The sequence below is a fragment of the Toxorhynchites rutilus genome, chromosome 3, assembly GCF_029784135.1.
Source record: "Toxorhynchites rutilus septentrionalis strain SRP chromosome 3, ASM2978413v1, whole genome shotgun sequence".
Taxonomy (NCBI): domain Eukaryota; kingdom Metazoa; phylum Arthropoda; class Insecta; order Diptera; family Culicidae; genus Toxorhynchites; species Toxorhynchites rutilus.
The window spans coordinates 9,657,601-9,678,257 of record NC_073746.1 but is presented as its reverse complement, the minus strand read 5'-3'; the positions used below and the strand labels follow the sequence as shown (position 1 = coordinate 9,678,257).

Here is a 20,657-nt window from a genome sequence, read left to right as displayed (position 1 = left end):
CGAAGCCCCAACGTGGTATGATAATTTTATCTACTTCAAACAAGCCACTCCGCTCTCACCACTCTCTCTGTGCCACTCGCCCTGGCGCTGTGTCCCTTTCAAGGATAGCAAGAGTGCATACTATTATTATCCTTAGTGGGGAGTCCCGCGTCCCTCATGGAACAACTATACCGACATCGATTGCTCTCGTGGAACAAACGACTCGACTCGCATGGAATTATAATTATTTCCTATCGATATTAATTTGCTCGGCTATGTATCGAGAGCACAGTGAGCTCGGTACCTTTGACGAGTCAAATTTATTGGGAATTTTGCTTCTTCATTTTTTCCTGTCCTTTCCCTGAAGATATTTGATGACAGTATCAGGAGAATGTTATCTCGTCGTGGTCGGAAATTGACTTCATATCAGGTTACGTACCGCGAATGCCAATGAATATTGGAAATAATTTGCCGACGTGATATATTTTCCGTTTAATCAAACGAATGAAAGCATTTCTCCCATGCCAATGTGGTCCCGAAACACAACGCGCTGATCAGCAATTAGTTGTGGATATGCACCGAGCCTCTAAAGGGCCATCGATTTGAGGTTGTAAGCGCTCCTGTAATCATCTCGCTTGCGGCTTAATCGGATAAAGTATCCCAAACGCTTACCGACCTCTCCCCTCCCATCCACTCATGTTCCACAAGCGCTAAGTTTGCCTTTCGAAATAGGAACTGTGTAAATATTTGCAACACTAAATCTGCTACCTTCTATTGCGGTTCAACGACGCAGTTGTAGTGCTTGTGCAAAAGCGAAACTAGAACAATTTAACTCCCGAAAGCACCCACGTGGGTGGAGAGGAGCACCGAGTACCTACTCTCCTGTGTGCACTTTCGGCCCTGCACTCTGCACACTCCGAGTGCATCGGCAAAGTGTGCAAAATATATATAGACTTTAATTGGTTAAACTTTTTTCGACAACGACTATTGTTTTGCTAACTAATTTAATGTTGTATCCGTTTTAGTGCGCGGAGAACCTAGCACAAACTTTGATGGCGTTTTCCAAATAGTGCTTATGCTGTATCGGTTGTTTTGTAGCTACAGACGGGCTCTGGGCCGGGAATGAGGACCCCTTGTTGCCATCGTATCGAGAGGATGCAATTTAAAGTTCGTGTGCATTCTGAACGGCAACTGTGTTGTGAGGGTGGTATGTGAATCAGGTTAGGCGTTTGGTGTTTTAATCAACCACTTAAATCATCATCCAAATTGCAAGCATCACCTTCAACTGGTACAGATGCAGTGGAACCAGATTTACAGCACCCATCCCAATCCGCCCCATCACGGAAAACCCTCCAACAAAACACAAAAGTTTCCACATTCCAACTTGGCACCATTATCCGTTTGTGCAAAGCCAACAGCCGTAGCGTATAAAGTTTATTCTGGGCACCAGCACTTAAACACCTTCGAAACCAGATTGCTCTCCCAAATCCCTTACAATCTCATGTCAGAATGTAAAAGTAACCACCTGAATCCTTCGGGATGTGCCATATACGTATATCCACACCGGGGGAGATGCAGTCCAAATGAAGTGGAACATCATTGGTTGGATTAGCAGCAGGATAAAAAAAGTGCTCGCACCTGAACCTTCGCCATTCTCGAGCCGTAAAAACGGGGGAAAAAGGGATAAAATATGGTTGAAGATTGTACTTTACGGGCAGATTTCGGTTTGGTTTCGTCGGTTTTATTTCCATCTCAACACTTTCGTCACAATAAAAACAGCAAACGATAGGCTTTTAAACTTTTTTTTTGTTTCTTGTTTCTTTTTGCAGCACCACACGATATTTCCTACCTGATTTTAAGCCAACCCTCGAGCTTCCACGCAGAACGAGCGCAAGCCTTGAGGAGGAGCATTGTGGATCAACAGTCAACACTGATTAGGTTGGGTGTAAGTATCTGAACTTGTTAATTACTTCCCTTTATTCTGATCAACCGAAACCCCGTGTTTTGTTTCTAAGAATTCAACTTCGATGTTAACAGGCGGTAAACCAAGGCTGTTGCTGCTGATCTATAAAAATATTTCTTATTGTCGTTTATTCCTCAAACAACATTTTTATGCTAATGGTATGAATGGAATGGGAAGACGCTGTGGCAGAGATGCCTTAATAGCTATTATACCACGAATCGATAGTCAAGTTTTCTTTTTATTACAAACATTGTTTTTGAAGCAGAAATTTGCTTAATTAAGGGCTATCCCTTACACTATGGAAACTTGAACCTAAAATGTTCTCTGGAATGTCTACTGTACTGTAGTTTTTGTCCCAGGTTTGTCCGATGCTCCGTTCCAAAGTTACAAGCCAATTAGTGGACCTAAGTCTTTGCGTAAGGAGAGCGGATCCAAATTTTAAAATGCGTTTTTCTCGAAAGAAAATTTTGCAGACTGGTGCGAATCTACCTTCGGAACGATCCATCCGATTTCGATGAAACAGTTTTTCTCAGTTCTCCACTAAATTTCCTGTCATCACACGTAGGATTTTTTTTTTTGATATTTTAAAACATAAAATTTTGGTGAATGTTTTTGTCTCGATTTTTGAGGCTGCATTTTCGCAATAAATGTCGCAATGTCGTCAAAAATCAATATTTTGAAAAAAAATCCTACGTACGATGACAAGAAATATATCCAAGATTACATAAAAAACTGGAAAAACTTGTAGAACTCCCACCAGTTTACACCAGGTTCAACAAACCGGTTGCGGCTATTCAGGGGATAGTCAAATTGACACCAATTTTTGTTTGTTTGTTGAGTGAAAAAAATCGCGAAAATCACATACTTTTCATGATGTTCATAGTGCACTACCCCCTTAATGTGTCCAGAATATTTGAAAAAAAAAGAGTAGGAAAGACGAGCACTTGAAGGGAAAGATGGACACTAACTGAAAATTTGAGTTTTTGTACTCGATAAGTTCTCCAGGCCTTCAAATAAGCCTTGAAGGCTCTAACGAAAATGATCTAACGAAAAGGGAAAAAATCATCTAGAAGGGCTTGTAATTTTTCTCGTTTTTTCATATATAAAATAGCTTCCGGCATTCGGAATGACAGATTCAGGAATAGATAATCAAATTCTTTTCAAAACAAAATGTTTGTCTTTCCCTTCGGTAGAGTGTCTGTCTTACCCGACTTGATTAGTATTCTGGATAAAAAATGAGAAAACTTACCGCTGATTCGATTAAATGAAAGGAAAGCGATGCTAAAACAATCACGTAACGAAAAATATCCAAAAAATTGCTTGTTAATAATGAGAACTTTATTTTCTGCAGATGATTTTTTTTTTATTCGCAATTTTGACAGATGGCCAATTAGGTGTACACAGTGAGTGACAAATCAATTGATACACTGTAATACATCATTCAAATTTAAAATAGCCATGAAATTTAAAAATGACCTGTGTTTCAGCTCAATCGGACATGATTTAGGGATGCCTCAAAGCGCTCAAAGTTTTGATTTTTTCATCCTCGAAAATCTTCCAAGGGAGGAGTGAAGGAAATTTGGAAAATCGAATTTTTCATTTCAATGCCAAAGACCTAAAAATGCATGAAACGTCGAGATCTGGTGTTATCTTGAAAACAAATTTTTGTCCGAAAATCGACCTTTTGGGGCTTTGCCTGAGAGGCAATGAATGTATGGAAAAAAAATGATTATCGTCCATCATCCTAAAGGATTTATTCTTCTTCTTCTTCTTCAATGGCACTAACGTTCCTAGAGGAACTTCGCCGTCTCAACGTAGTATTACTTGCGTCATTTTTATTAGTACTTAGTTGAGATTTCTATGCCAAATAACACGCCTTGAATGCATTCTGAGTGGCAAGCTCTAGAATACGCGTGATCACAGTGCAAGTCGGAGGAAATTTCTTTGACGAAAAATTCCCCCGACCAGAACGGGAATCGAACCCGAACACCCGGCATGTTAGTTATGACGCTAACCACTCGGCCACGGGAGCACAAACAAAGGATTTATTAGGCTGTCAAAAAAGTCCTGCGGTATTTCCGCGAGGTGTCGTTGTAAGCGCGTAGTTCTAGTTGTATTCATTGTATCGAGTCATACTATAGCTTGTTGAAAAGGTATAGTCATACTATAGCGCTATAATATAGTCCTTGACAGTGTTTTGTTTGGTTAAGTCGTTCGTGAGTTATAGTGTCGCGAATATGGAGCAAAATAAAGAGAAAATCCGACATATTTTACAGTACTACTATGGCAAAGGCAAAAATGCATCTCAAGCTGCCAATAAAATTTGTGCAGTTTATGGACCCGATACAGTTTCCATTTCCACCGCACAACGATGGTTTCAACGTTTTCATTCTGGTGTAGAGGTCGTCGAAGATGCGCCACGCTCCGGAAGGCCGGTCGTCGAAAATTGCGTCAATATCGCTGAATTAGCCGAGAAAGACCGGCTTTGTAGCAGCCATAGCATCGGCCAAGAGCTGGGGATAAGTCATCAAACCGTTATCAACCATTTGAAGAAGCTTGGATTCACAAAAAAGCTCGATGTATGGGTGCCACACACGTTGACGCAAAAAAACATCTTTGACCGTATCGACGCATTTGAATCGCTGCTGAATCGCAACAAAATCGACCCGTTTCTGAAGCGGATGGTGACTGGCGATGAAAAGTGGGTCACTTACGACAACGTGAAGCGCAAACGGTCGTGGTCGAAGCCCGCTGAAGCGGCTCAGACGGTGGCCAAGCCCTCATTAACGGCCAGGAAGGTTCTGCTGTGTGTTTGGTGAGATTGTCAAGGAATAATCTATTATGAGCTGCTTCCCTATGGCCAAACGCTCAATTCGGACCTGTACTGCCAACAACTGGACCGCTTGAAGGTAGCACTCATGAAGAAGAGGCCATCTTTGATAAACAGAGGCCGCATTGTCCTCCATCAGGACAACGCCAGGCCACACACTTCTTTGGTGACGCGCCAGAAGCTCCGGGAGCTCGGATGGGAGGTTCTTTTGCATCCGTCGTATAGTCCGGAATTTGCACCAAGTGACTACCACCTGTTTTTGTCCATGGCGAACGAGCTAGGTAGAAGTTAGCCACAAAAGAGGCCTGTGAAAATTGGCTATCCGAGTTTTTTGCCAATAAGGAAGCGAGCTTCTATAACAGGGGTATTATGAAGTTGGCATCTCGTTGGGAACAAGTCATCGAACAAAACGGCGCATATTTGACTTAAAACAGATGATTGTAACTAATTTTATGAACAAATGAAAATTCAAAAAAAATACCGCAGGACTTTTTTGACAGCCTAATATTTTGATTGGTCGATTGGTCGCAATCGAAGATGCAAGCTTCCTCTTGTACTCACAATTATTGCTCAGTCATTTTCTGATAGATTTATGAGTGTTTTGCATCAATTATTTTTGGCACTTTGTTATGGACATTACAATGAAAAAAAATAAAATGATATATTTTATGAAACTACAAACTTCAAAATCAAGGTCCCTGGGAAAATTGGCATTGCAAGTCGGGGGTATTTTTGTATTGCAAGTAAGGTAAGTGATACGATCAATTGTAGCAAAAAAAATTTAAATTTGGAATTTTAATGTTGGTTGTGCTTCGTGAAATTAACAATGATCAATAACCGATCATGCATTGTAAAACGTTTAGCACAAGTTTGAGTGTAAAATTGTATCTGATAGCGGGGTTGAATTTAAAATGACTTCAAATATTAAACCGTTAATTTGAATTTTCATAAATAAAAACCAATGTGGATTCCCGTTCGAGAACTGATCTTCAATTTAAGATGTTTATTTTGTTGTGTTTATCTTCACCTTATTTCTTATATATTAGTACTTATTTCGTATATATTCTACATATCGTATTTGGTGTTGTTAGTTCAATTGTAATTCGCATTAAGACAAATAACATCGTGTTTCGTTGGAAAATAACAATGGGTTAAAGAAATCGCCTCAGAAAGTAAAATCCAACATCTAGACTAGACTTTAACGATGTAATTTTACAAATATATCCAAAACTAGCACTACTCATACTATGATGTTTGTCTTGTATAAATGTCGTAACGGAATCACGACAAGTCTACGGTGTTTTTTCAAAGTATTATTCTCATTTAGTTCGCACACATTATTAACCAACATAAACAAAATTAACACCAAAGTTAATGAGCTAACCTGACGGGATTTGAGTTGTTGAGCTGTAGTGGCTTCCCAATCATTTTCGTACACCGACTTGTACAGTATGACCCAATACGACTCGATTGACTGCGCCTGGAATGCATTTGAAGGATGGACAGTACTGAGAGTTACATTTCTGTCCACATTTTGAACTGATGCACTCTTCTCACTGGCGTAAGCACGCATGATTTTCCAGTCCAATGTTTTGTCCACCGGATTCGGTAGGAACCAGATTTAATTTGGTCCTGAAAGCCTGGAAGCTACCTACTGAAAAAAGGCTCGCTCCGTTTATTTCATGTGTTGTCTGCTGTGTTCTTCTTCTTCTTCAATGGCACTAATGTTCCTACAGGAACTTCGCCGTCTCAACGTAGTATTACTTGCGTCATTTTTATTAGTACTTAGTTGAGATTTCTATGCCAAATAATACGCCTTGAATGCATTCTGAGTGGCAAGCTCTAGAATACGCGTGATCACAATGCAAGTCGGAGGAAATTTCTCTGACGAAAAATTCCCCCGACCAGAACGGGAATCGAACCCGAACACCCGGCATGTTAGTTATGACGCTAACCACTCGGCCAAGGGAGTCTGCTGTGTTACTATTTTTAATATCAGTGTTATTGTGGAAGTGAAATATTATTATGTGAGGAAAAGTGAACAACGAGGAATTGTGAAAAAGTGGTATCAAACAAAGCGTGAAAAGCTTAGTTAAATTGGGATTATTCATTCTTCGAAGCCATATTTTTCCAGTTAGCGTATGCGCATGTGTTGGTGAAAGCGCTACGTTTATATCACATTCGGTTCGGTTCATATTCAATCACAGTAAAGTTAAGGTGAAGATGGAAGCTAGCCACAAATGGCTGCCACAATGGCGCTCATTTCTTTCATCTCCCTCCCTCATCCCTTGCCCGAAAATCATTTATTTTGCGAAACAGTGTGAAGAAAATGATCGTTTGCACACACTTCCCACCAAGTAATATTAACCAAAATCTAATCGATTACTCGCCAAATATTAAATTTTCATCTGCCGTCGCAATGTATAGTACAAAACGTCGTGAATCTCGAGCTACTGCTCTGAAAGTTAACTTTTCATTTTTGAATTTTCCGCAATGGTATTGTTTGTATTGGTGAAAACATCTTTATTTTTTCGACACTGATACCAGACAACATAATTGAAACAGATATAAAAACCACTCAATAAAATGTTACCAATATAGTCAGAGCATTTCATGTCATGAAAATCAATAAAATAACATTGTGTTGATATCAATACAATTATTATTTTTACGTTTTATGTGTCTTTAATGTAAGTTTTAGCAATTTGAACATTGGTTCAGAAAATTGTAATGCAGAGCTCGGATCACCGCCACGGCTGCCTATGCTTTCAAAGATAGTAAACGGAAAAGTATTACATTCAATCAAACTGCCTCGGCCAACGAAGAGAAGGGTTAAGGCTCTCCAACGTGAGTATGTGAAAACAATACGATCAACGAAGGAAAATATTGAGGAATTATCAATATCAATTTACTGTGCGGAAGAACTTGTTGATAACAAAAGAGCCCCAATTCGCTTGTGTTATAAATTTGCTCATGTTACGCTCAGAATTTTACTTCATATGCAAATACACCTTCTATATATATATATATATATATATATATATATATATATATATATATATATATATATATTATTATGTATTTATAATAATGTATATATATATATTTTTATAATATATATAATATTATATATATTATAAAAAAAAATATATATATATATATATATATTTTTTTTTTTTTTTCGAATGTATTATAAGACTCGTGTCAGTGAAGCACCACACAGTCTGGTAAGTGAATTGATCTATTTACGTACAAGGATCAAAACAAACGAAACAAATTGCTCTTCTCTCACAAACACTATTACCCCATTTTTACACGTGGTTTTACTTATACTACTACAAAGGCTTGCTTCCACCTTCACCTCAAGCTCTCGTGCCTTCGGGTGTCGACAAGTACCGATTTGTGCTATTTTCTGTGTATTAGTTCCGATGAAAGAATGTGACCACAAATTAAATTCAACCCCTGGAAAAGCGAAGCGGTTTCGGGAGAAAAGTGAATGAAATTATTTTTGGAGCTAGTGTTAGGTCAATGTTTGATAGAGAAAATTGTGCACTTCAGTGCATTTTGATTAGTTTTCAATATCGAGAAAAATCCTTGTTATCTGCAGTTTTATTTGCGAAAAAGCTTCGCGTCCGCATTTTTTTTTTGTTCTTCCATAATCTTGTTTGTGAGTGTATGAAAATTATGTCATCAAAAGCGAACGGAATACATGCATGGAGTAAATGCATTTGACAGCCTTTAGATCTCCAAAATTCAATTAAAAAGAGTGAGGAAATCAATCGAGCCAAAATGTTTTAGATGCGGTTGTGTAAATTTCGCGAATAGTGAAACGTGAGAACGAAACGTATTTGATAAACAAGATCTGAATATAATCGCGTTTAAAATTATATTTGGTCGAGTTTGTATACGGCCGGGTATGACCTGTATATTGTTGTGCATTTCTTCAAAAATATTTTAGATAAGAGAATTTTAGGTGATTCGAGCTTTAAATGGTCAATAACGACGCCGGCCACGTCTTTACAGTCACCAGGGGAAGGGAAGGAATGTTAGTATGATATTCGCCGCCCGAAGGCCAGATGGGCGTAAGTTCTGAAAAAATCTTGTTATATAGCACTTTTTAGAAGAGTGTAGTGAAACACCAGACTGTGATTGCCAAAATAACAATTACAAAAAAAATGTGCCCACTGTGAATCGATATATTTTCGATATGTTTCCACCGTGAGACCCCTCGATTGTTTATGTTTTGAGTATTATGACTTTTATAGACAACTGGCTTGACTCTGGAGCATTTGTACACATGTTCGCACTTGATGGAGTCGAGAAAAATGGAGAACGCAATTATTTTAAAAACGATTCCTTTGTGCATCCGACAATTGGTCGCTCGAGATGTCGAGGTCGGCGAATCGCACCGAACGGTTGCCAAGAAGTACGGCATCAACATCGCAGTGGTCGTAAAAAAATCTTAAGAAGCTGAAAATGTTGTGATCGGTGGTAGATCGCCCAGTCAGAGGACGGAAACCCATCCGCTTGGTGAAGATTGACGGAATCATGACGGTAGAGTCGTACCGCAACATCCTGCTTGAAAATCTCGAGGTACGCCCTTAAAGTACGCTTCGGTTTTCAGCAAAATAAAGGTCCGAAGCACAAAGCCAACATAGCCATTCTTCCAGTCGTGTCGCATCAAATCCCTTGAATGGCCCCGCAAAGCCCGCATCTTAACCCTGTTGAAAACCTGTAGGCCATCCTCGAAGTTAGGGTCGACAAAGCCGGTGTCACAAATAAAAACAATTATTTTGACGCCCTGAAGCGCGCGTGGGAAGTACTCGACCTCTAACACCTGAAACACTTTGTGGAGAACATGCCAAAGCATATCTTGCAAAACTTCTGAAAACGACTTATCTGGATTAATCGATTCTCTTCATCAATTTCCTTTTTCGTTAATAGCTCAGTGATAAAAAGCTTTTCCTGATTTGTTCGACGATCAGGAGTGTAGAAATAAACCTCGTTCATCAAACTATGTGGCAAAACTGGTCCAAATCTGTTTGTAAGGCTGTGCCTTATTGAAAGAGAACGTCACTGGAGAGAATCAATCAAATCAGATAGGAATTTCGTTGAAATAAGGAAACCCAACAATAATGTAACAATAAAACAAAGAATATTTTCTCCATCTATTGTATCATTATTCGTTTGTCTATCTTTTAACAATAAAACAAAAATTGAACGGAGAAAAAATATTCACAACGAGAATAGTTGGGAGCTGATGAAGTGAGGGTGATAAAAAAAAGTTTTGCCATGGCGTACACGAATCCAGCCCTTCTGATTATCTGAAACATAAAAAAATCGAATAGATTCTGAGTCTGTAAAGATTCCGCAATCGCATGAACCTCGAACATCTTTTTTGACAAAATGGCGGCCGTTTAAAAACAAAAATTTTGCTTACTTTTCTCGATTTTAAAAAAAATAAAATTTAAAAAATATCATTTTTTTAAAGGTTCATGTGATAGAGAGATGCCTGCAGATTGTATCCATACAAATCGACATGGATCGGTTGAGTAGAACTTGAGATATCGTGTACGCCAGTTTGAAAAAAAACTAGTTTCGAGAAAAACGCGTTTGAGGTTCATTGTTATCGCCATACCTGGTTAGATATCGCATCACTAAAATGGCTCAAACTCGGTAAATAGTAGGGTTTTCGATAAGTCTTTTCTAGGGTATATTTTTAAAATCCTACACTGCAGAAATATGAAGAAAAAATGTTTTGATTTTTTTCAAACTTTTAGACTAGAATACTGCTTTAATTCTTTAGAAATTATTTCAAACTCAGGAAAAAAAATCGACGGGTTGTATCCGAGACACGACCGCTTAGGACGTATGACTACGCATTGTTTTTTTTTTAATTTATTGGTTTATCATTTTGGATATTATTTGCGAATACGTCGAAATTCCATAAATAACTCATTAGTTGAAAAAGTTCCGGAGGCATGGTTTTGTAGAATCATTTCGAGAAGCAACGATTCTTTCTTGTCTTTGCGAGAACAATACACTAACTGGTCATATGTCGCAATTTGTTTCTTTATATCAATGCACGCATTGTACTGAGTATTTATTATATCGTGCATCGCCATTCAACAAGCATCAAACACGCGTCTAACAGATGCACAAAGTTGCAGCGATAAAAATGAAACATCGCGACAATGACCGTTTATTCAAAATCGTTTCTCGACTCTCGCTCAAAACCGTCAACAAAGCTAGGAGCTTCTTGCATCAGAACACACGAAATATTTGCTAGCGTTCACAACTCTAGGGGAAACATAAAACACAAAATGAACAGAATAAGCGACCTTTGTTGTTTCGGGCACAGAAAGATTCTGAAAATTTTCCTCAGAGGAGATGCAATACTTATACACTAGCGACAGCTTACATACTATGCAAGGGTGGAGTTTACTTCGCAAATATTCTCTTTTCGCTATCCCCCTTCGTTGTTTCTATTCTAGCGACTGCATAAGTTGCTCTTTTCGGGAAAGCACACAAATGGACAGAACAAATGTATGGGGAAATGGGAATGCTTCCAATTTTCATCGATTTAAACCATATACAGACTATGGGATCGTAATGCATAGCATATTGAACAAATCTTAGAAAATTTGCAAATTAATTAGTATGCAAATCGTTAAAATACGTCCTCAGCAAAAGTAGTTATTAACGTTAACTTTATTTCATAAAAACGTGACCTGTTTTCTGGCTTGGCACCCTCAAAGTAAGGCGAAGTCCTACGTCAAAAAACTACTTATAAATAATTGAAATATATTGTCACCCTTGTTCTCTTCAATAAAAACTTCACGATAAATTCCCCAAACTTCACACGCTTGCACTAAATGTCACCCAATCAATTTCCATCGACACAGGATCAACGAGCGAACGCTCAAACCGATGGCGGAAACGTGCATCTGTCGCACGAAATTTTCGCTGACCACGAAGGTTCCTGGGCCATCACCCCCATCCTCAAACACATCAGGGCCAGTATCCTGAAGGCGCGGCACGCCGGCACCCGCTGGTTGATCATTTGCGAGGAAAACAGCCACGTGAACGTGAGTCTATTAACACACCATTTGGGCAAAGAGGATTATCGACAGGTAAGCAAGACAGAGAGCGAACGCGCGCGTTTGAATAAAGCATCAGCCTCGAGCTTCCTCTATTTTATTTTGGCTCTATATCTAATACTAGATTATCGACAGCTGTGGCTATCATGCTACCGAGGTTGTTTGATTCTACTTTTCATTTTGGTGTGAGCGCAAATATTCTACTTCCGTTAATACCGACGGTGGCAAAAATTTAGAAGTTCGTTTAAAAAATGCTTTGTTTGAAATAATTTAGTTAACTTTATCGTTTTTAAATTCCATTCTTCATTGTCTGCTATTTCCGTTCTGCTCTAACGAAGTTTTCAATTAGTACACCGTCGAGTCATGGTTTATCCGTAGCCACATCGCACTAATGGAAACATCCTTTTTTTCCCTCACAGGAACTCTTTTTCGGCTATCCACTGTACGACCGGGAGGCAACCATTATTCATCATTTTGCGTTTTTCAAGAATCCATCAGGATTCCTCTACCCATACCTGCGGGCAGGAATCGCTTTGACCGTCCCGTTGGTGGACAACCTGATCCAGCTGCTGTCGAGTGCGGGTTCGACGCTGACGGAATTCTTCATCGATGCAGCCCACGAATTTGCCCTTTTGGCATGGCATAGCGGCAAGGGCAATCGGCTGACACCGGTGTCTTACCTGTGTGCCAGACCGGGCGAGGGTTGCGCCATCCATGCCACACCGGTGACGGGGTTGGAAACATGTGTAAGTATTCCCAAACCCTCCCCCACCCCGAACAGCAAACCAACCAGAATTCGAAATTCATGGCATGGTGAAAGTCGGAACGCATTTATGCTTAGTTGAGCGATCCGAGCGATTGAGGAGGAAAGGGGGAAAAGAAGGACGAATAATTTTGATTGTAGCAAACAAAATCGTTGTAAATGTTTGCGCGAAAGGCAGCACAATTTAATTCCGTCGAATCACCCATGCATACAAGGATATCTGATTGACTCACTTCATCGGAAGAGAAAGCAAAACATTGAATACAGCAATCAAATCCATATCGCTGTTGAAAACAATGAAATTCGAGTTAAACTCCCCAAACGCCCGGTTCAACCTCACATAAAAAATACACTTTAACCCAGTAATCTTTATTTGTATAACATTTTCGACTTTTCCAACAGATCTGCCACTCACCTGTTGATACAACCGCCCCGAGCACGGAGCAAATCCTGTTCGCCGTGAAAACGTGTGAGAAATTTCACTCCGAGCGTGTCCCGGTCCTGCAGAAAACCTGGGCAAAATATGTACGACATTTGAGGCTCTACAGCGACACAAGCGGTGAGTTTGACACCAACGGGAGGAAGGATGGAGCGATCTCACTCGTTTCCGCCTTTCACCGCAATAACACCTATTGGAAATATTGACACCCAATCTTTGATTGCATAACTTTCACGTCGTTTCCTTCAATCGGAATCTCAGATTCTCGTATACCGACAATCGCAACCACCATTCCCAACACCAGCATTGGGCACTGCGCCAAAACGTTGGAAATTCTTCATCTCATCAACGAGGAAATCCTGGAGAATCCACTGCTGGCCGACGTGAGATGGATTATGCTGGTTGATGATGATACTATTTTGAGGTGAGTTTTGCGATTGCCTCAACGGATTATGGCAAAAATTCTAGCATGCGATACAATGTTTGGAATAACATTTTAACTATTAACTATTTAGAGTGAAAGCTCTCTATAGCGAAATCGCAAGGGACCGTCGCACAGTGCGTTGAATATATGGGGATGCGGGACAAAAATGGAAAAAACGTTAGTTATGATGGAATCTACTATTTGCATTAAATTGTTCTCTGGAATGCTTCTCCTGTTTAGATGAAAAGCTAATAACACACAATCTTTTATATCTCATCCGACGACACAGTGACCTAAACGCCACCATGGTGATTTTTCATTTTTTTATACATTTTTTCGTCTAAGTTGCTAATGCTTCATTTTTAACTATTAAATACATTTTACTCTAGGACAATGTTTGATTTATATCTCTTACTCTTCGATTAAAAGATTAATGCTTTATACGATTTTGTTTGCATAAAAGACTAACGTTTTGTACATAATCGCAAAACTATCTCAAACGCCAAATTAATAATGTTATGAAGAAATAAAATGCTTTCCGGAATATTTCTCCTGTTTGGATAGTACACAAATAATATAATCATTTATTTTTCATCCGATGGCAAAGTTATGCAAACGCCACTGTGGTGATTTTTCAATTTTGAAATGTTTTCTATTCTAGGGTCACATTTAGTTTTTACATTCCATACATGTATTGTATAGCAGGAGAAACTCTACACTATTTATTATTTATTTATTATTTTGGAAGTTTCCTTAACCCATTTTAGGCCAAGCGTTCGAAAAATCGAACAGCGACTTTGATCATTTTTCATGGCTTTGTAAAGAATCCATATGGTAAGGTTGTGGCATCAAATGATTGCTTAGTTTATCAGATACCACTTACTAAAGGGTGTGTCACATCAAATTGCATCACGGAAAAAACGCTGTAGAAATTAAATTTTTAGGAATTATATCTTCAGCTTTCGCTTATAATCAGATAAGAGTGTATAGATCACGTTGGCCATGCTTCACTGTCAATTTTTCGTAAATTTGGAAAAATGTCGTCGAACGAAAAAGAGCGTCGTGAATTAATCCTGTGCACTCATTTCGAGAATCCGGAGTTGTCACATCGGGACATCGGCAGGATGCTGGGAATCGCCCAATCCACGGTCAGCAGAGTACTAAAACGATACTTCGAGAACCTAACCATCGACCGGAAGGTGAAGAACGGCAAAAATGGATGCTCCATCAGTGAAAAAGATCACAAGCGCGTAGTTAAGCAGTTTAGACGTGATCCGAGAAGTTCGGTCCGGGATGTCGCCAATAAGCTGAATTTGTCGAGCTCTTTCGTCCAGCGGACCAAGCAGCGGGAGGGCCTGCGTACATACAAGGTTCAGAAGGCTCCTAACCGCGACGAAAGGTAAAACATGGTGGGGAAGTTTCGAGCCCGGAAGCTGTACACCGAAATGCTGACGAAGCCGCATTGCCTGGTAATGGATGACGAAACCTACGTCAAAGCGGACTTTCGTCAGCTGCCGGGCCTGTTGTTCTTCTCCGCAGAGGACAAATTCAGCGTTCCGGAGGAGATTCGCAAGCAGAAACTATCCAAGTTTGCCAAAAAGTACATGATGTGGCAAGCGATCTGCTCTTGCGGAAAGCGGAGCGCCCCCTTCGTGATGACCGGCACGGTAAACGGGCAGGTTTACCTTAAGGAGTGCCTACAGAAGCGCTTACTACCACTATTGAAGCAGCACGAGGGACCGACCATCTTCTGGCTGGATCTCGCTTCGTGCCACTATTCAAAGGACGTGTTGGAGTGGTACGAAGCCAACGGGGTCACCTTCGTGCCAAAGGAAATGAACCCGCCCAACGCGCCGGAGCTTCGCCCAATAGAGAAATATTGGGCGATTATGAAGCAGGCCCTCCGGAAGAACCCAAAAGTTGTGAAATCGGAGGCGGACTGCAAGAGAAAATGGATTTCTGTTAAAAAAAAACTACAACCTGACGTTGTACAGAACCTTATGGACGGGGTAAAGAGGAAGGTGCGAGCATACGGGCTTGGGCTCGAAGTATGAATAAAAAGAAAATGCCAAAAATTGTTTAATAGTTTTTATTTTACTGTCTAAAATTTTCAAAAGGATCGGTCTACTGGGCGAATTTCTACAGCGTTTTTTCCGTGATGCAATTTGATGTGACACACCCTTTATCAGTTTCATTCAATTTTGCATTACTTTATCAGGCAATAAATTCGGATAAAAGCAACTATGTGCGAAAAGTACATTACCTTACATAAACTAACAAAAAAAAAACCTTATAAAATTCAAAAATATATAAATTTTTCAACAATATTACTTTGATAAAAGAGCACACATGGTGATGTAGGAAAAAGAAAAATTAATTCAACCTCCTATATGAAGAACTGTGCTCCCGTGGCCGAGTGGTTAGCGTCATAACTAACATGCCGGGTGTTCGGGTTCGATTCCCGTTCTGGTCAGGGGAATTTCTCGTCAAAGAAATTTCCTCCGACTTGCACTGTGATCACGCGTATTCTAGAGCTTGCCACTCAGAATGCATTCAAGGCGTGTTATCTGGCATAGAAATCTCAACTAAGTACTAATAAAAATTACGCAAGTAATACTACGTTGAGACGGCGAAGTTCCTCTAGGAACGTTAGTGCCATTGAAGAAGAAGAAGATATGAAGAACTATGTAAGTTTTGGTCAATGTTTTTATTTGGTGATTTTTCGATTTTTTGTCATTTTCCTGAAAACGGTAGAACAGAAAAAAAAATTCTTGAAGATTGGGGTTTCTGTAACGCCAATATACAAAATTGCACCAATGGCTTTCGTTAAAAATATATATTTGTACAGCTTGGTCGTTAATGGGTTAAAGGTAATTTTTTTTTCTCTATTTTGTAATATTTGTTAATTTATGAATAAGTACACCTCTTTTAATTAATGGGATGAGAAAGCTTATGTCTTATTTATTTTCTTACATATTTCGATTATTTCGTAAATTATTCAGTTTCATTAAAAATACAAACAGAATCAAATTCAACTGTATCAGCAAAAAAAGAAAAAATATCATTGACATCCGTGTGATGATTCGCTATAGTTTTTCTCTTCCCTGCTATGGAAGGGTCAGAAGAAAACAGCATATAGTACATCAATTCCTTATTACTGTAAATTCTTGATGCTTTCCTTGTATGCTTCAACCTGTTCTCCCTGATCAGCCTGTGTGTAGCTTCTAAAGCCTCTTCCGATAAGTGGCCAATAGGCAGATCAAATGTTTCCATAATATCTGAACTGTGTACCAATAACTTATGCACAGTTACAGGCATAAAATACCACCCGTACAGGACTATGTAGAGATCTCTTGTATTCGACAATAGTTTCTGGTATTTGGACATTTCAATTTTTCGCCCCGACGATATTATACGGAGATTTGTGGCGAAATTCGTTATCAGCTCCACACTTACCCCTGTTATTTCCGAGCTGGCTTGTGGATCCGAGAAAAATTTTCGTGCAGTGTTGCCGTCATTGCTTGAACCATACCCTGGTTTCGGCTTGTCGACAACTAGACCCATCCTTGACTTGAACGCCTCTTGAATTTCTCGCTTCCTGCTTTCACACTCTTGCTTATGTTCAGCAGTTTTCACTTGCCAGGTTTTGAATGGCAATCTGTTGAAATGAATGATAGTTATTATTTATACACTATTAAACATTCTATAATGCTAACCTATAACCGATGTGAATTACACATTCAAAACATTTTATCTTGCAATGCAGTGGTGACAGGCCTAGCTTGTAAGTTTTGGTATTTGGTACTGTCTCAACAGCCTTCGATGTATTCATCTCTTTCGGAAAAGATCCACAAATTAAATTTACCAATTTGAGGAACAGACTGCAAATCGTCTTTAGTTTTACCTTTCTGATATGCCGGAACCTCTACTGGTTTTGACAACCAGTCAGAACTTTGCTTTACGAATTTTGAATATGATCTGCAGCATTTCGACCATCTCTGGTTAATTTTGTAGCAATAAACTTTGCAAAATTTCAAAAGATCTTCTTTAAATTCTTTAGAGAAATCATCCGTATCATAAAAACTCAACAAAAAGGTGAACAAACTATCTTTTCTTTGGGAGGGGTCAACTGGGAGCCATTGTTCAAAAATTTTCTTATTCTTGATTGTAGAAATATCATCTGCGCGCAGACTTGAGCAACTTTTCTTTTTTTCTTAAGGAACAAAACTACTTTAACAAAGAAGCGTTTATTTTCACAGTTCGATATCTTTTAAAGTGACAGTGACAGGAACAAAACTACTTTAACAAAGAAGCGTTTATTTTCACAGTTCGATATCTTTTAAAGTGACAGTTTCACTTTAAAAGATATCGAACGTAAACGAGAACTCAATGAAAAACTGTGATGAATCACTGAAAATTAATTTGCCACGTGCTTAGAAGAAACTTCTTGACTGCACATGCTTGTTCTGACAAATTGGGTGGGCTAACAAGGCTACTGAGATCGTTTCAGCATGCCTGAAACATGTATAAAACACACCGCCTACTTAGTTTGGGTGAATATGAAAGTAATTTTTTTTACTTTTGTGCGAATTGTCGCTATAAAAGATTGTCGTTATAGAGAGCTTAGATGTCGCTCTAAGAAGAAAAACGCTCAAGCTTACACAAAACAATCAAATTATATTAGAAGCAAAAGCAATTGATGTCTAGCCACCTTGAAACAATGAATATTAAATTCAGCTCATTCGTCCGATACAATATTTTCTCTAGATAGAAACAATAGTAAATTGTTAATTGATTTATTTGTTAATAAACCAGCATAGATAATTTGGAAAGCATCTGCTTGTTTCATTGTTGAATGCTCCGTCAGGCCCTGATTTAATAAATGATTGATTTTATTTATCTCATAGCCAGACAAAACATACAAAATGAACATCATTGAAGCCAATATCTAATCCATATTTTTTATGATGAATGAATTCGCATTTTTGTACAGTTAATGTTTTCGAAGTGAAACAAACGATACTTCAAGTTATTGCCTGAATTTGATATCAAAAGCTTTATCCACATATCAATTGCGCAAACAATACATTCATTTTTAAATTTAATGCAATTCCATTCTAGGGCGGGATTTTTGTTCAACAATTATTCGATTAATTGTTGATTAAATCTTATAATACACAACAGAGACTATTTACGTTCGTAGGCACTGACATTGACACACACACTATGAGTGGAGTGAAGTTGAAAATTGTCGCAATAGAGAATGTTATGTTTTAATAAATAGAAGCGATAATGTGTCGTTATAGGGAAAGGTCGTTAAAGAGAAATGTCGCTATAAAGAAAAGGATTTCTATGCGATCTTGAAGGGACCGTTGGACATGTCGTTATAGAGAAATTTATCGCTATAAAGTTTGTCGTTATAGAGAACTTTGACTGTAAATTTAATTTTGTTGTAAACAAAACGATTTTTTCTCCAATATCTTTTAACACGGTTTTTAGTGTGACATGCAAAATGTATAGGAAAACCTTGATTATATTATTTATTATATAAGTTTCAAAATACAATAGAATATAACATATTGCATTTATTATTACAATGCTTTTCTCTTAGCTATGTTAAAAAGGTGATTTGTTCTTCCTGTTTAACTCAAATAGTTTACTGTCGTTCTGGGTCAATTGCCTTCTGTTGATGAAATTGAGTCACATATTTCAGAGTTACTATTTTCGGTCTATACCTGTATCCATTTACTTTTTTTCTTAATCTTCCTCAAAATTACTTTCTTCCCTTCTTTATGATTGCCCATTCTATATACTGATAACATGTGACACTGTGACACATTCTTCCTTCTTCGATTTCCGGCAAAACTATTTGAGTTTCAGGATAAGGAATCATAAACAAGTTTGATAAAAACATGTTGTATTCATTAACTGCACCATACCTATTTGCTTTCAAGATTTGGTGATTATGGTTGAAAAAACGAGCTTCCAAGAATTAAATAGACAAACAAAAACGGCAAAATACTTCATCTCTCAATATTTGTAAGTGCCTTGTTCAGTGATACTGTACTGAGCATGATTTTCATTTCTAATTTTTCTCGCTATATTAATTTCATATTTTTAATTATTCTTTAGTCCATTGATTAAGCAGCAGATGTTTCTTTCGGTGGTAGCAAAAATTCGTATTAATCTATTAGCACTTCTACCTTCTACCTTCAAATGGAACTACATAAATTGACGAAATAAAATACTGTACTACTGCCTCAAGGATGAACCAAACTTAAGGAACGGCACAGACCGTGCATCTCATTCCATACAATCGAAGAAAAAATCACTCATAATCATCCATGATGGTTGATTCTTAACTTATGAAAATAGTACGAGAGCTTAAAAAAGAAATAAGTAGAATTCACTACAAATCCCTCAGTAAGAAAATTTTCCGCGATTACGGCTGTTCACTAGAGACAGCAGGAATGCTTAAAATATTTCTTTCTACTCAATCTTCAGTATCCGCTCAATATTTTAACGACCAATTGAACTCTTCATATTATTTCTCATGTTCCGAACAACGTGATACAAACGCAACATTTTCAGAGATAAAATCGAGAATGATATAAACGAGACGAGATAAAAATGCACAGTGATATAATCGAGACGTTACTGTATTACAATTTCCTAGTATTTAAATCATTCAAATTGACGAAATTTGAAAGCATTTCTATTTGTTCTGTCCTTATCTATGCTAGTAATAAGCAAAAGCTAGACACATTTTACAATACCACTGCAAATCAGGCGCGCGTAAATCACTGCAAATCGCTCTCTGGAAATGCAAATGCACTGTGTTGAAAATAAATATTGTGAATTACGCGGTCCATTTGTAACTTATCGGGTACACAAGAAGCCTTTCGCTATTGCTATTACACAGTCTCGCTCCAGTTAGACAGCAATTGACACGTTGAGCTCCGAATTTGTCTTGCTGTGCTTTTCATTCAGCCCGCATCAAGAGCGCTTGCACAATATCAGTGTCGGTCCCAGCTGCCAAAGATATTGATTGAATAAATAGAAAATAGTCAGATATTCGACTAGAAAATAAGTCACATTTTGTAAAACATCCGAAAACAAATCGTATAAGGTACGCCGGGGCAAGTTGAAATTCTGGGTA

General features: G+C 38.4%; 1 protein-coding gene across 7 annotated transcripts in view; it reads left to right on the top strand.

Annotated features, from left to right (window-relative positions):
• The window catches only part of LOC129778967 (beta-1,3-glucosyltransferase), a 71,481-nt gene that overhangs the window by 40,269 nt on the left and 10,555 nt on the right, over positions 1 to 20,657 (top strand). For all 7 annotated transcript variants that reach the window (XM_055786171.1, XM_055786174.1, XM_055786173.1 and 4 more), the window contains exons 3-7: positions 1,809 to 1,924; positions 11,678 to 11,905; positions 12,292 to 12,618; positions 13,038 to 13,194; positions 13,336 to 13,498. In XM_055786171.1, coding sequence (XP_055642146.1) covers positions 1,809 to 1,924; positions 11,678 to 11,905; positions 12,292 to 12,618; positions 13,038 to 13,194; positions 13,336 to 13,498 — 991 coding nt within the window. The remainder of the gene's footprint in view (positions 1 to 1,808; positions 1,925 to 11,677; positions 11,906 to 12,291; positions 12,619 to 13,037; positions 13,195 to 13,335; positions 13,499 to 20,657) is intronic.